General features: G+C 34.6%; 1 protein-coding gene across 3 annotated transcripts in view; it reads left to right on the top strand.

Annotated features, from left to right (window-relative positions):
- The window catches only part of PTAR1 (protein prenyltransferase alpha subunit repeat containing 1), a 40,899-nt gene that overhangs the window by 10,022 nt on the left and 13,513 nt on the right, over positions 1 to 17,364 (top strand). For all 3 annotated transcript variants that reach the window (XM_072959575.1, XM_015243664.3, XM_072959576.1), the window contains exons 3-4: positions 7,091 to 7,157; positions 15,635 to 15,739. In XM_072959575.1, coding sequence (XP_072815676.1) covers positions 7,091 to 7,157; positions 15,635 to 15,739 — 172 coding nt within the window. The remainder of the gene's footprint in view (positions 1 to 7,090; positions 7,158 to 15,634; positions 15,740 to 17,364) is intronic.

Raw genomic sequence — 17,364 nt, 5'->3', positions numbered from 1 at the left:
TAGTCCAGCCCACTTTCTTCCTGCAGTCTTCCAAGTTCTTCTCTCCATTTCCCTATTTCTTGTCTGTCTGAGCAGTGCACTGCAGGCTTTGCTAAATCTCCTCATCGTGCAGCTTTATCTTGATAGGCCCAGGAGGCCCAGGCAGAAGATCAAATGGTTAAGCTCACTTACACGAATAGCTGGCATCTAAGCTTTGAATTCTGATGCAACTGTGCGTGTGTACAGAAGCAACTTGATTTTATCCTAACCTCTATTCTCATGGAAGTTGTTTTCAATTTCACTTTTTTGTGGCCAGAGACAGTATAGTTCAGTGAAGTGTTATATACTACTCAGGTTATTTTTTAAATTACTGGTAAAAGTATGGAAGTGAGTTTCTGATTTGACAAAAAATGATACCTGCAAATACTGACTAACATAAGAGTATTTTGCTAAACTTGAGAACTGAAGCAATTAGAACACAAAGGAGAATCTTGCTAAGAAAAGAAATTAAAAATATTAGAGAAAAGCAGTTATTTCATGAGAATACTATATACCTTTTAAAATTTTTTGTAGAAAATGTACATATAAGAGCCAAGTGAAGAAAGCTGGCAATTTAAGAAAAATTTCAGAAATGCCCATGTCTGTGTGATTGATCATACCAAAATCCTAGGCATCCCTAAGAATGTATTCTGTAGCTTTAGGTGACTTTTATTCTAGAGATACTTTTTTTTCTTCAACCAAACTGGATTCATGCTCTCACTAATGTGCATAATTCCTTACATGTTTGGAAATCATCTGTATTAGTCAGGGTTCTCCTTAGCAACAACCAGTAGAAACTTTTTATGTATGTATGTATTCTGTATTATATACATGAAATGAATATATATATATGAGGCCATTTATATATATATATTATATATATATATAATATATATATAATATATATATTATATATATATATAAAATGAGATACATTATGATGAATTGGTTCACATGGTTATGAAGGTTGAAAAGTCCTACAATCTGTTTTTTGTAATATGGGAACCCAGAAAAGCCAGTGATTTAATTCAGTTTGAGTCTGAAGGCTTGAGAACCAGGGAAGCCAGTGGTTTAAATCCCAGTCTGAAAGCTGGAGAACACAAGATGAGGTGTCCCAACACAAGCAGACAGAAAGGAAGCAAAAAAGGAGAGTGAATTCTTCCTTATTCTTCCTTTTGTTCAGTTCAGGTCCTCAATATTTTGGATGATGTTTGTCCACAGTGGGGAGAGCAATCTACTGAGTCTAGAGATTCAAATGTCACTTTCATCTGGAAATACCCTCACAGTCTCACTGTCAGAAATAGTGTTTAATAATGTTTAATCTGTGCACCCCAGAGCCTGTCAAGTTTCACCATAGTTTAACCTGAACAGACCATCACAGCCTCCCTGTTTAATTACCTAGAGAGAAACTAATATTTTTTAAAACTCTGCTGTAGTAATAGCCATATTTGGTTTGGGAGAAGGTTGATTTTAGAACTCTGATTTTAGAAAAATTGTTTTGAAAAATCCATGGCAAAAACAAAAAGCAAGAGAGAAGTCCTCAGCATTGGAGCCCTGACTGCGTAGTGCCCTGTTCCGCACTCTGACTGTCTCTAGTCTGCCCTTCCATCGTAATCTTTTACTTCTCCCTCTTTCTCTCAGCTCCCGTTCTCAGTCCATCACTGAGCTATCGCTTATCTCTCCACTTCGTACTTCTCATCTGGACAAATATTACCTCATAGCTAATCTCCATTTTCAGTCTCTGTTCTGTAATCCAAGTCCATCATGCCACTAGCCAGTCATTTCAAACAATGCTTCTCAGAAACATAGTTTGAAAGATGCTTTTCCAAAATATATATCTGCTCCTCTTATTTCGTGATGCCTATAGGGACAAGGTAGAGTCAAACTCCTTGGCATGGTATCCAAGGGCCTTCACAGTGTATCTCCAGGCTACATTACCAGCTTTTTCCTCTGCTTTATGTTCAGCATCAAAGGTTGTAGATGCTCAGCACCCAACCTGAAGCCTGCCCACATGTATATTTTGTTCTGGCTTTATATAATGTTTTTAAAATTGTTTTTATTTAGTTGGATAAACATTTCAAATCAGGATGAACTTTTAAAATGAGGATGGAAATCTGGATTTCTGTCTTCACTTGAAAAATGAGAAGCCTTGGGTGCATCCATTTTTGCACAGCAGCAGTTAGGGCTCATAGCCTCTGCTTTTCTTGACGAGGCAAGCCTGTTCCAGTTGACTACAACCTCCTCATGTCCTTCAGACGTTAAGGCAGTGTCATGTACTACATATCAGATTTGCTTTGCTACTTTTTTGCTATTTATTTGAACCCTAGAAGCCTTTGAGTTTCCAGCTATTTGGTATATATTCCAGCTACAACCCGCACTGTTCCTTTCTTGAACTTTGCTGTTGTACTACTCCGTTACTTCCATGCTTTTGCTGAGGTCAGGTTCATGTCTAATGTCGTCATTATTGTTGTCTTTGCTGACACACACATGAAGCCTGTTTGCTCTAGGAAGCAATCATTACTCCTCTGCACGCCTATGGGGGTCCTTATTCATACTGCTTGAATAGTAGAACTTACCACACTTTATTGTAGTTGATTATTTAAACAGCATTTTCCCCATCTAAATTGTGAGTTTGTTAGGGGGATTGTGGCTTGTCTTTATTTATTTACTCATTACTTTTATGTGTTCAATAGTAACAAGAGTTTGATAATCAAAAGGTTTTAGCTTGGTCTGACTATTGATTCAGTAACTATATTCTATCATAAACAGAGCTTTTCTCGTATTTACCACATAGTTTTACCTCAAGCCTCTCTTCTTGGGGTATCCTGAATGTATTTTAGAGGAAGAGATTAATCAGTCCAAGTTGACCTTGGATTTATTTCCAGATGCATGAGAACATATCTCTGTTAGGGACAGTTGTCAAACTCAGTGCCCAATACCAGGTGACTGTTCACCTTGGGCCATTTCTAGAATGCAGTACAGCAAAGAAAGCATATTGATTTTTCTCTGACTTTTCTGTAGTATCCTTCTCTATCTTCTCCTTGTTATAGCTGAAATTTGGTTACTTTTTTCTTGTGTATAATGTGCCGTGATTCATTTTCTTTTTGTGATGTGATGAGTTAGTCATATATTGGAGTGTTTGTAACAAGAGAATGGCTATTTGCTGGTATATGTTCTGGTGTTTGGACAGAGATCTGTTTAATTTCAAGAGACTGTAAGGATGTCAGTAGCTCACATCTTGGTAAGACAGCAAAGAAAGGGTATATAATTGATGACATGTAGAGAGTGAAATAGTCAGCTGTTGATTATACATGTTTATCTTTAGATCTTTGGTTCAGTCCTTACCCGAAGACAGCAGAGTAATTGTAGGCAGTATGCTAAAGTGGACAGAGCATCTGCTTGGTGAGAAAACAGACCTGGATTTAGATTCATCAGCACACTGAAGTCACTTAGCAGTTACTTTGGGCAATTTATTGAACTCCTTCCTATTTCCACACCAGAAGTGGAGAATTCTAACAGGTCTTAGAGGGTTGTTGTGAGGATCAAATGAATTAGTTTGTGTAAAGCCCTCAGCACAGAGACTGGCATGTCGTAGACTTTGAAGAAACACTAGTTTCCTTTCAGTTAGCCAGAGCCAGTGGGAAAGAAGAGCAGGAAAATACATGTAATTCAGGAGGGATGCTTTATGTCCAATATTTATAACTTATTTACTTCTCCTTCACTGGCCCTTCTACATTTCTGATATTCACTTCACCCCCACCTCTTGGATTTCACTGGAATGATTCCTAAAGGAGGTCCAGTCTGAACTTAAGTCCTGAATCAGGAAGAGTTAGCAGTTGGTCAAAGAGGAGGGGAGAAGGGCCTGTGACTGTGTGTGTTACTAGGCACTAGTGGTGGTTGGCCAAGGCTGTTGGTAAGTTTTAAATCCTGAGATTCTTAGAGGTTGTTAAGTATTCCTCTGCTCAGTAGTCACTGCTCAGCCAGCTCAAGAGATTCTTTTCCTCCCTCTGGTGGCATCCAGTCCCAGTATGGTTTGTGGGACTGGGCTAGGAGATACAGGCTCTGTAACAGGAGTTATCACCAAGTGCTTGCTGTGTGTCAGGTACTGTCCTAACACTTCATGGGTATGACTCATTTAATTACGCCTGTGAGATGGTACTGTTACTGGCTCTGTTTTACATGGGAGGAGGACACTAAGGCACAGAAAGATTAAATGATGTACCCAGGCACTTCCCAGTTAGTGGTAGAGCTGGGCTCTGAGCCCAGCAGCTGCTGTCGCCCTGCTAGGGGGAGACCCTCCAGTAAAAGAAGTGTTGCTTTGATTAGTCTTCCTCTCCCTTCACACAGCCATGTAAAGTAGGGAGTTAGGTATTTTCTGTGTTAGTTTTTGCCTTGTACTTCTGTACAGAAGTATCTCATGGAAGATGAACTTGTCTTCATTTATGTCTAGGGGAAGGGAGTTACATTAGAATTACTGTTGGTCACATACCCATTTTTTCTTTTAATGCAGAAAAGGAGAGTCCAAGAAACTAAACACCAGTTTATCTAGTTATCTGGGTAGTGTAATGGATTTTGGAAAATTGTGGACTTAAAAAAAATTCCAGAGGCTCTCCCATCATGCACAAACATTTCATATAGCCACTTAATAACCAAGTGGTTTTCTGTTATTATTTATTTTACATGGCTAGAAATTTAGATGGTTTCATCATAGGAACAACTGCCTCATTGTTTATGGCTTGTTTGATTAATTTATATTGAAAATATTCATTTCCTGATAAGTAGCAATGGTGTTTAGTTGAACAAATATTTGTTGAGTATTCACTATGTGTCAAAGAGCTGTGGAGAAATGGGATGAATCTCATTGCTTACAATATTAAGCTTGATGTTGTCATCCTCATTTTATAGAAAAGGAAACTGAAGTTCAAAGACATTCAGTTACATAGTAAGTGGAGATGTCGAGATTTGAACCCAGACAGAATGGCTTTAAGGCCTGTGCTCTTAACCTCACTCCTTTACGATGTGGGTAGATGTGGAATTTCTTTTGGGGAGAGGCCATATTTTTTTCATATTTGATAAGTGAATGGCTAGTTTGAAGATCTATAAGAGAGGGCCTGTGTCCAAAAAATGTACAGGCTCATCAAGAGGATAATATTTATATAAAGTCATTAACAAAGATACACACAGAACATAGAGATGGAAGATTGCTTTCAGCTAAATAGGTCAGGAAAGCCTTTATAAAGAAAGATGCTTTTTTGCCTTTTTTTTTTTTTAAATTTGGAGATAAGAGGATACTTCAGACAGAGAAAATAGCAAGTAGGTAGATCTGAATTATAGCCAGCAAAGAGAAGATAGGCAGATGGGCAGTGTGTTTAGAGAATGGGGGGGTTTGGCTCATGTGGAGCATAGCATATGAAGGGAAAGTAACAGACTCACAATAAATGTTAATCTCTTTTATTAAGATGGTGGAAAATAGAATAATTGGTTTTCTTGTTGCCTAACATTTTAAGATGACTATAGGGACATATTTTTGTGTATTTACGCTTAGATTTTTAAAAGTTTATCTTTTCCTTAAACACTGAGAATGTCCCATATATTTATTATAGACAGAGATTTCAATTGCGGTGTAATTGACAATTAAAAGTAGTAAGATGCTGATATTGCCACATATTTATCAGGTGACTGTGAACAAATTGCTTAAAATCTCTAAACACTTAAACTAAAATAGGTAGTTTTCCTATCTATAAAGTGAAATAAAAATATCTTGGATTATGATTGTGAGAATTCAATGAAATAATGTAAATGAAGTACTTAATATTGTGCCTGGTACACAATAATGCTAAATAATACTAATTTTTATTATTTTATTTACTTACCATTTAATATGAGCTTGGTAGAAGTTACCTTAATTTAGTATTATATCCTAGGTTGATCATCTTAACTCTAAAATTCTCTTTTTCAGTTTTAGTAAAATGAAGACAGTATGTCTAAGTATTACTGATTTTGTTTTATTAAATATAGGCTAATGGAGCTTATTCAAGAGCATGATAGATAAGTAGCAAATGAATATGAACAGACTATTCATCTTATGAAAATAGAAAATAGTAAACAAAATGAAAAAAGTTCATGTTAATAATTATAAAGATATAAATTAAAACAGAAATGAAGTACAATTTTTTAAATCTGCCACATTCATTTTTTTTTAATATAATTATATAGGTCAGTTATAGGGCCGTAAATATACTCATGTTATTCTTGGCGATATAGATGGTTACAATCCCTTTGGAAGACAATTTGGAAATGCTTAGTAGGAGCCATACTGATATTTATATTGTTTGACATAGTAGCTCTACTCCTGGAAGTATATCCAAAGGAAATAATCTATTTTCTTTCATCTATTTTAAACACAGACAAGTGTGTTTAAAAATGCTTGTAGAAATATCATCCATAACAGTAAAAACAAAACAGGAAACAGCCTAAAGAATAAGATAAATGATAATGGATTAAACTAAAAGATTGTTATTCAGTTGTTAAAAATGCATACTGAAGCAATATAGAAGAATGCATATGTAACATTGAATGAAAAACATAGAACAAAATTGTGCATTTATCATGCTGTAACTGTAAAAATGTGTGTAAGAAAGGATAATCTTTGCAGGGAAATGCAAATGAATTGTGTTAATTGGATTATACGTGATTTTTTGTTTCCCATTTGAGAATTTGCACATAGTCAGTTTTTGAAATATTTGTGGAATTAAATGAATAGCGGTATAAAAATTGTGTTTCTTTTTTGTGTCAAAAACACAAAAGAATGAATAGGTTAATCTGAATATTTATAGACATTATTGTAAAGTTGTTTCTGTGTCAACTTTTTGAAAAGTTTTAAGTAGAAGAAAATTTTGAGGAAAATCTTCATATCTCTGATACCTTAGAACAAGGTATCGTTAAAATTATCATGACATGAGATGTAAGTATAATGTGATATATATAAAATAAAGAGGATCTTAAGGGAAGGAGAAGTCAATCTTTGAAGGGTAGGACTATTTGTTTTTAATATGACCTCTCTTTATTTTAGAATTGATAGATGTCACATGCACCCTGCTGCTTCTAAACCCAGACTTTACCACTGCATGGAATGTGAGGTACGTCATTCTCATCAATGATAAAGTGAAATTGTCCATATTTCTGAAAACATATAAACCCCATAAATTGTTAATTTTTTTAAAAATGCAGTATAAATCACATATTCATGGCATCTTACACTTACTTCTATGCATTCTTTATAACATCTCCATGACAATTCTAACATACACTTTGCTTCTTTTTGCATATTGATGTCTGTTCTCCCTAAATTTCTTGCCTGAAATATAAACTTTCATGTTGAATTGCAGTATACCATTTGATACATGCTTTTATCTTCCTTCTTTTAGTGGGGATAGGGACAATCAACATAACTGATTGGATTGTAAGGTGTTGATTAGTATATTTGAGAAGCACTGCAGTGCAGTGGAAAGTGTAAAGGTGAGCATTAACGGTTACGAACTTTCAGTCTCGGTCTAGTCACTAACATTGTGACCCCCTTGGGCGAATCGTTTGAAGTCTCTGGCACTCAGTGTTTTGGAGAGGGACCACTTTTTATTAGTATCTTAAGTTCTTTAATTCTGATGTTTTAGCTTTAAACACAAAATACTTTATAGAAGTATTAAAATTCAGACCAGGTTCATTTTTTTAATTGAAGTTTTTGTCGGTTAAACAGTACGTATGACTTAAAATTTGGTGATTTTTTTAGAGTAACACTAATCTTCTTAGGGGAAAGCAGGATACAAATTATAGATAAGTAAAAGTGAAGTCCTATTGAACATAGTGAAAATGTTTTAAATTTTCATGTAGGGAAGAGCCATAGATTATAGTTCTTTATATGTAAAGATGACTTAAATAGTACCTTAATTTTCTGTGAATTTTAAGCAAGTTTGCATTCTGAGTTAGTGTTTTATAATACCTACTGAATTTTATATTTGTAACTTTATATTTGTACCTCAGTTTATTAAATTTAGGTAATTCCTATTATATATTTTTTAATTATCTTTTGAATAATTAATAATCAGATATTTAAAGAGTACGAAAAGAATAGAATGAAATCGAATGCTTTAAAAATTCACAAATTTTAGAATTCCAATTAAAAAAAATTTTTTTTTTTGTGGAAAGCTCCACAGTGGTTAGGAATTAGACTAATGTTTAGGAGTGGCTACTATATACTAGGGACCATACTATAAATTTATACATTACCTCATTTAATCCAAGCAATACTTGATAAAATTTGTTCATTAATTCATCAAATATTTATTGATTAACTGCTATATGCTAGATCCTAGGCACTGGGGATAGAGCCATGAGGAATTTTCATTCTAGTAGAGGAAGAAAAGCAGTAAAGATATTAATAAGTAAAATACATAGTAGATCAAGTGCTGGTAAATATCCTATGGAGAAAAAGTGGGAAAGGAAGATAGGGAAGGCCAGTAAGAGACTGGAAAGAGTGATATTGCAGTTTTAATAGGGGACATTTGAGCAGAGACTGGCATGAAGCCAGGGGTCAGTCTCTGAATTTTGGGTTAAGAATATTCCCAGTAGAGGGAACAGCAAGTGGAAAAGCCGTCAGTCATACTTAAAGCGTTCCTGGGTATTCTGAGACAGCAAGGAAGCTAGGGTAGCTGGAGTAGCACGAATGAGGGAGAGAGTAGCAAGAGATGAGACCAAGAGAGTGATGGGCCAGATCTCATCAGGCTTCATAGATTCATAAGCTGCTGTAGAAACTTTGACTTTTACTTTGAGATAGAAAGTCATTGAAGGTTTTCAAGGTTAGGAGGGACAGTATCTTATGTTTTAAAACTCTGACTCCAGTGTGGAAAGTAGGCTGTAGGAGTGCAGGGAATGGTTAGGAAGTTAAGAAGTGCTTGCAATAATTTAGGAGAGTGATGATGGTGACTTGAAGTAGGCGAAACTCAGCACTAGAAGTTGTGAGAAGTAGTAAGATTCTCACTGAATTTTGTAAACTGTGTAAGCTTTGACTGTAACTAATAAACTGATTTTAAAGACGCAGATTATAAATTGGATGTGAGAGATGAAGAGGGTCAAGCTTGACTCCGTTTTTGGCCTGAGTAACTGAAAGGTTGGAGTTGCTATTTACTGGAATGGGGATGTCTGGAAGAGGAGCAGATTCAAGTGTGTGGAGGGGCGGTGGATGCTAGTTGGAAGTCCAGAGTTCGGTTTGGGACATGTTAGGTTTGTGCCCAAGTAGTTGTGTATGAATCTAAAGCTCAGGAGAGAGTTCTAGGCCGTATAGAAATTTGGGAATCACTAGAAAATGTGCAATATTTAAAACCGTGAGATTGTTTGAGATACCCATTATAGTGGGTATAGATGTTAGAAGAGAACCAGTCAAAAGACTAAGCACTGGGACACTGTAAGTTTCTAGAGTTGCACAGTGCAGCATAGTAGCCACTGGCCACATGTGGCTATTGAGCCCTTGAGATGTGACTAGTTTCAGTTGAGATGCGCTGTAAATGCAAACCACAGATCAGACTTTGAAGACTAAGTACCTCAAAAAGCCAAATATCTCTTTTATTAGTAATTTTTAAATTGATTACATGTTGAAATGATAATATTTTAGATATATTAATTAGATAAAATATATTACTTTATACTTGTTTTTAATGTAGCTGTTAGATAAATTTTAAATTACATACGTGGCTCTTGTATGACTCATTATATTTCTGTTGGACAGTGCTGTTCTAGAGTTTGCACGATGAGGAAGAATCAACAAAGGAGACTTTTAGGAAGGTTCTATGAACTTAACAGCTGAGAGCTTTCTTAAGGGTAGAGACCATGTCTTTTTTCTTTTTCCTTGTTTCCCTAGCCTCTAACACTCTAGTGCCTGGTATGTAATAGATACTCAAAGTTTGCAGATTGGGCACTGAAAATAATTAAATTCAGTGAAAAAGAAATGACTGTAATAGAGAAGTGGGAGTACCATTTTTATTTATGTTCTCATATTTCTTATCATTATAGAAGAATTGAAAATCCTCCCACAAAAAAAGATTCTTACTATACATACACAAACACATACATAATTCATTGTATATTCTATAGGGCAGTTTATTGTAGAAGAAAGAAGCTAGTTCTTAAGATAAATGGATCTTAGTTCTGTTTCATTGATTAGCCAGCAGTTGACTTTGGGCAAGACCTTTTTCTCAAGAGTTTAGTTTCCATATCTCTAAAAGATTTGAATGGGTAATTTTTTAAATGATTCTTTTGAAACTTTTTTTTATTGTATGTAGCTTGGTCTTTTAAAGAGAAATTGCTCCATAAATCTAACTTCAGTATGTTAATAGCAGTTAATCTTGAAGCTGTTCCAGTAAAATGATTTGGTAAGTTTTGTGCTAGATTAATAGAAAGGAAATCTTGATTTTTTTAAAAACCCATTGTAGATATGTGTTCTCGTAAGTTTTAGTTTATATTAGTAAGATTGACATATGCAGACATAGAATCTTGAGTACATTTTGAGCAAAAAAATAAAAGCAACTTTGGATGTAAACTGATCTAACCCTTTAAGATCTCTTACTAATCAAGTCAATATTTTGTCTGTTATTGTCAGTACATTTATTCCGCAGTAGCTTCGGGAAGCATTGAATGATTTTTGATTGTATTTTATAAACTGCTAAAAGATGATGTAACATATCAGTAGTTCAATGTATAGGTGTTTGCAGTCTTAGGGAAAAAAATAGGGGCAAGAATAAGATTTTGAGCTTATCTCCTGTGAGTACAGTGAGTAAGGCATGTATGTAGTTTAAAAATCCAGCTCGTTCTAGGGAAAAATGACTAGTATTTCTTTTTTTGCTTTGAAATTGCCTTGAAAATTGGTTAATTAATTGATGAAAGACATTAACTTTTTAATACTGTCCTATTTTTCATCAGTCTATGAACATAGAGTAAGCAAAACATCTTTGAGCAACTAAAATAGCTGACAACAAGCTCCAATGATTCATATTCTTTACTCATAGCCTATCGATTTAAAGTGATAACCTTATTTTATGTAGATCTGATGTTTGACACTTTGAGCATAAAAACCTTGAGCAGGTTACTCAATCTCTCCCAGCTTCAGTTTTCTCAACTGTAAAACTGAGATAATATTGGGTTGCACTGTATGAAATTGTTGTTTTTGTAGACCAGAAATTATTAAATCCAAGCATCCAGATCCTGGTTTTTAACACCATTCTCTAATAAAAGGAACTGAGCTTCTTGGAGAAATAGCTGGTTCTAGGACTAGGCCAGGAAATATCCCAGATTAGCTCGAACATCTTAGAGAGCCAGAAAGTAAGGAAGGGCTTCCAGTGGCCAAAGCTGGAGCACTTTGGACAATAAAATAACACAGTATTGGATTATACCCCAGGGTGAAAAATGGATTCCATAAGTCCATACTAACATAAATCGATGCTTGAATAAGCAAACAAGAGACAATAGACAAATCTCCCATATGGGAGAATTCCAAATAATTTATCTAGAAAACTCCACTGCCTCAGCCAGGTATCCAAGGTCAACATCAAAGGTGACAAGTCATGCTGATACTATGCACCTTTGCTATTATATGGTAAAAATGACACTTTACCTTTGTGGTCCTCTCAAAACCCATAACCCTTGTCTAGCCATGAGAAAAATATATGAAATACCTGATTAGTGCTCTTCAAAACTGTGAAGGCCATCAAAAACAAGGCATATCTGAGGGACCAAGAGGGGCTTACAAAGATATAACAACTAAATGTAATGTGATATCCTGTGGGGATCCTGGAATTTAAAAAGGACATTTGGTAAAAACTAAACAATTCTGAGTAAAGTATCGACTTCTCATACTAATCTATCAATGATGATTCATCAATGGTGACAAATGTTCCATAGTAATATCAAATAAGAGAAACTGGGTACAGGGCATACAGAAATTCTCTGTGCTATCCTTAAGAACTTTTTTGTAAATTTAAAACAATTCTAAAATAAAAGGTTTATTTTTAAAAGACAAAAAAAAATAATTCAGTATCAGCAATTTCATATGGTTCAACATACGTTGTCGTGAGAATTAAAGTAAAAAATATATGTAAATCACTTAATACAGTACTTGATTCAGGAGAAGTATTCAATAAATGGTAGTTTTTATGAAGATAACTTTTATTATCATTATTGTTATTTCAGATAGAATAACTGAAGATTGAGGCGGGGGAAAGTGGCATTTGTTTATTCAGTATATGCCAAGTACTCAGCTGACCAGTGGAGACTGAACCATGGATATGATATACACAGAAGCCATAACCAATAGTGTGAGATAAGACATAAGAACTTTTAAAAATAAGGTAAACTTTGCAGAAAGATAAAAGCACAGGAACTCACATAGGTGAAGAAAGCACACTGCTCACTTTCGTAACCCCTGGAAGCTCCTGTGGGTGTATTTTAGCTCTAGCACTACCTGGTTTTCATAGTGATGAACTGGCATCTTCAAGGGAAAGTGATGAGGTTTTTCATACACTCTGTTTCATTAGTAAGTGAAATAGAGTCAAAAAACTTAAAGGAGTAACTTTTATTGTTTGAAGAATCTGCTACATGGGAAACCTCATTCCTTTTCAGTCTTTTTGTTTCTTAAAACTTCTTTCAGTCTCCTCCCTTCTCCCACATTTGAGTAAGTCAGCCCTCACCTAATTTTACCCCATAACAAGGTTGGTATATAGCATGGCACTGTTCCTTGCCACCCTCCGCTCTATCCTGAATGGCACAGATGCCTTGTCCTTTCTTAATTAGTTTTTTCCACATGTATTTGATGACTCTCACTTCATGTCGTCTTCATCTGTTAGCAGTGGACCACCTATGGCTTTCAGGGTAAATATACAAGCCCAGCTTTTTCAATATGCCAGAAAATAAAGCCACCTCAAATTTGAGACAATACTCCATTTCTTTAATAAGAGTCAAAAAAAAAAAGATTTTTTTAGGCTAATATCATGATGTATGTAAACTGTAAGGTTTGTACATGAAATAAGCAAGTTTCTTAGGATATTTAATTTTTCAGTTTAGTTACACACCTTTAAAATAACTTGTTACATGAAATAATTTATAAATTCTTCATTTTCCTACTCACATTTTATTAGACAATTTAATTCAAATCCTCACAAGGCTTATTGACATCACTGACTTTGTCATTAGGAGAAGTGTTTTCAGTTATCTAGCACAGTTTTCCAGAGCACATCTTGTTTACTCACATTTACGTTGTTTCAGATACAACACTTTTTGAAACCATGTGTGACTGGAAATTTTATCTCAGGCTAGATTCTTACTTGAATAAATTAAAGCAGGTGGTTTTCTTGATTGGATCTCTAGCTTACGGATAGCCATAACTTAACCACTTACCATATTTCTTTTTCAAGTGATCTTTTAAAAACTGGTTTATAGCAAGATCCTACAGTGTTCGGTCCTACCCCCCGGGAGTTTATTAAATTGACAGTAAAGTTTTGCTTCCTTTTTTTATGATTCTATCAGGTGATCTTTTTAAGCATACATGTGTACCATTAATTGAGGTTGTTTTAGGCTAAGATGTCTTCACAAATACTACTTTGTTGTTCAAAATTAAAAAAATTAAAAGTGCCCCTAATTTAAGAAACTTTGTAAAGATACAGTTATAGGTGACTTCCTCTTTTCTGAAGAAAATTTTATTTCCCATTATGTCTAGACATATATGGGAACAAAGGAAGGTGGTTGGAAATAAGGAGAGGTTTTAAATTTAGTGAATGGAAGTTTGGCTTAATACAATAAATTCTTTACAGTAGTGATTTTTAAACACCAGTGTGCCCTGGAGGGCTTGTTAAAACACATTGCTTTGCCCCACTGGGGTTTTTGATTCAGTGGGTCTGGGGTGAGGCTTAAGAATCTGTATTTCTCACAAGTTCCAAATGATGATGATGATGTTGCAGTTAGGGACCCAACTTTGAGAAACACTGCTCTGCAAAGTAGTTTAAATTACATAGAGCAATATTTTGCCTTCTTTTACTCTACAGATATCCTGACTTATTGTATGAACAAAATGTTACTGATTGCAGAAGAAAAAGAATCTAGAACTGCAAAAGTAATTGGCTGTTGCATTAAAATATTCTTTTAATGACATAGATTTCCTGAACATTGAAACAAAAATAGTGAAGACATCATTTTTTAAAGCAACCATAAACCTTGATATCACTTCAAATTATTTTACTGAGTGCAGTCACTGAACTAAATAAAATTGATTATAAAATGCAAGTATTTATTATCACTATTTAGTATTTTTATTTGATAAGGAAAATACTTTCCTTATCAAATAAAAATTTAGAAATAGTGCATTGCTGTTGGAAAGAAAATGTATTGTGGTATTTAGGAACTAAATCCATCTATGTAGGTAAGATGCATGAGCTGGGCTCTGGTTTTGTTGAGATTAACTTTTCTAAAATGAGTTGCATGATCAGCCCTACCACACAAAAGACATTTTAAGTTTAATAATTACTAGCAAATGAGCTGATTTTATTATAAAACAATAGATAAATAGAAAATTGGGAATATAGTCACTGATATCAGAACTTATTATCAAAAGCTTTCCTGAGAAGTTAAATCTAAACCTAAATTATATTTACCTGAGAAATAGGTGGAGATCTCTTGCATGACATTCTTCATAATTATGCTGAAGCTTTGAACAGTTATAAAACAACAAAACCTCATATCCCTGTAACTTCTGTTTATATTTCAAAAAGGAATGGTCTAGTGTATCAGCCATCCAGGTACTTCGCCTGATAATCATCTTTTGGAGACTTACCCTAATTAATATTGCAAACAAAAGAGGTTACAAGCACAAAGCTCTTTGTTTCAGAATTCTTTTAGGATACCAAAAACTTGGAAACAACCTAAAATGTCTAACTATAGGGGAGAAGGGTTGTTAAATTACAGGATAGCTACTGAATGAAAACTATCTGACCATTTAAAATGTTCATTTTAAAGATAATATAGAATCATGGGGTAATTCTTAAGGTAAAAGAGCGGAATATAAAATTATATGTTAAAATATGTGTGCATATGAGGAAAGGTAGAAGGGAAAATCCAAAAATAGAAATAGTAATTTTGTTAGGGTAGCAGTTGAATGATTTTTTTCCCCCTTACATCTCAGTCTGTTGTATTTGTTGTTGTATGTGTGTTTTTGGAATGCACTGGACCATATCAAGTCCTACTTAAGAAGCTAGAGCAATTCTTAACTAGTACTGGATTTGTTGTATGGATACTGATGTGAGGCCTCGTAAGTTTTGGAAGCAATACAAACCAAAAAACTCATTTGCCTTCTACCAAATAGTTAACTGAAGTTCCACTGTTGATTTCAGAGCTTATGTTCCTGTTTTTAATTTGTTGTTTCAAGATTATGAGACTACATTCTTAATTACTGTGTGTGACGTAAGAGTTTTATGGGTTTTTTTAATTCTTGGAAATTTGCTTCACAGTGAGGTTATATTAATAGTCATGCAGTATGTTTGTACAGAAGGATAAAGTAATGGTTCTTTCTGTTTTTCTTTTACAGAAAAGAGCTGATCCTCTCTGGCACTTTAAATCCAATTAAGGACTTACATCTGGGGAAACTGGCCTTAACTAAGTTTCCAAAGAGTCCAGAAACATGGATTCACAGGTGTGGTTAATTTACACCATAGGCTTCTTTCTTAGGATTCAAAATGAAAAACACTGAATGTGAAGCAGGGTCACATACTGGTTCAGAGTATGAATTCTAAAGTCAAATTATCTACATTTAATTCTAGATGCCATTACTTGCTACCTATGTGATCTTTGGAAATTATTTAACTTCTTCAAGCTTTAGTTTTCTCATTTGTAAAATGCAAATAATAATTAAATTTATCTCAGAGTTAACAGTTGAGTTTACATGAGATAATGCTTGTAAACTGTTACAGTGCCTGGTATATATTAAATACTCAGTAGGTTTTAGCTATAATTATAAACTATCTGAAGCCATCATAGAAATGGCATTTAGATGTTCATCTATAGTGAGCAACTTGAGTTTTATTAAACTTGGGTTTAATTCATTCAGATGTGTTCCTGGTAAAGAGGGATGGTGGTGGTGATGGTTGTGGTTATTAAAATTAACCAAATAAGGGCAGCTGAGGTGAATAGTGTGTAGGCTGAGCTAAAGTTGCCAAGACCATAAATGCAAAGAATATTTTTGGGTTAAAGGCCTGAGGCAGGGAGCCAAAGTGCACATAAGAACTCTATTCAAAATCCTGGCTGTCTGGAAGCATCTTTCTCTTGGATCCCGTGTAACTACTCTGTTTTGACTGAAATGAGATGGTGTGGGCTTATCGGTTGGGGTCAGTGGGGAGACTCTCTGAAGAAATCTGTTCTCAGTTTATTAAGCCACTTACAACTTTTCTTAAATCCTGAGCATTTTTAGGATCTTAAAGTCAGTTCAGGGTATCTTAGCTGTAATCTTGTCTTTGGCTGGCATTGAAGGTCTACTTCCGAATGATACTGTTAGTTGTATTTTCTCCCTTACTGGAAATTGGGATAGCAGACTTCTGAGAGGGATATGATTTTGTGTATAGAGGTTAGGAAAGGGGTGGTGGCAGGGGAAGGGAATTACTAAATATGTATCCATCAATTTATTGGCTTGCCTGATATTTCATAAAGCAAGTTTTGGTTATTAAAAATAACTTTTGTTATTTGAAAATGACATGAGATTTCTTACTCAGTTTCCTCTACCTTTGGGTTGGAAATGTTCAGTCTAAAAAGAATGCTTTCGTACAAGGATATATTTGTGAAAACTAAAAACTAAGTGGTTAGAGAACACTTTTTTAGTGCTTTTCATTTACATGTATGCTAATGAAAATCTTAAATAGACAGGGGGAACATCTGTGGATAAAGATATTTTAAAACCTCCTTGATGGTTTAACTAATTGTATTGTATTTGTTTCTTTCCAGATTCTACGCTATAATATAGACATTTTGCTTCATGAAAGTTGTCTTAATGCAGCTTCTTGTTTGCAAACAAATATACTTAGGGCGAGGCATGCATATATAATTAAAGATGTGAACCATGCTTCACTTGCAGTATTTATGAGCTATAAAATAATATCCTCCCTCCCCGCCAGCCCCAAACACACACACGGACAGACCAGTGCCTTCACATTTCTTAGCCGAATAGAGTTTTGGAGTTGTCATTTTGGAACTAGTGACATTTTCTTTTTGACAAATTAATTTTAACATTTTAGAAATCTTTCTCTTTTTTATCTTTGTCCTTTCTCT

The sequence above is a fragment of the Vicugna pacos genome, chromosome 4, assembly GCF_048564905.1.
Source record: "Vicugna pacos chromosome 4, VicPac4, whole genome shotgun sequence".
NCBI classification, from domain to species: Eukaryota; Metazoa; Chordata; class Mammalia; order Artiodactyla; family Camelidae; genus Vicugna; species Vicugna pacos.
Note: the sequence above shows the minus strand (reverse complement) of the source record. Positions and strands in the feature narration are given on the sequence as shown.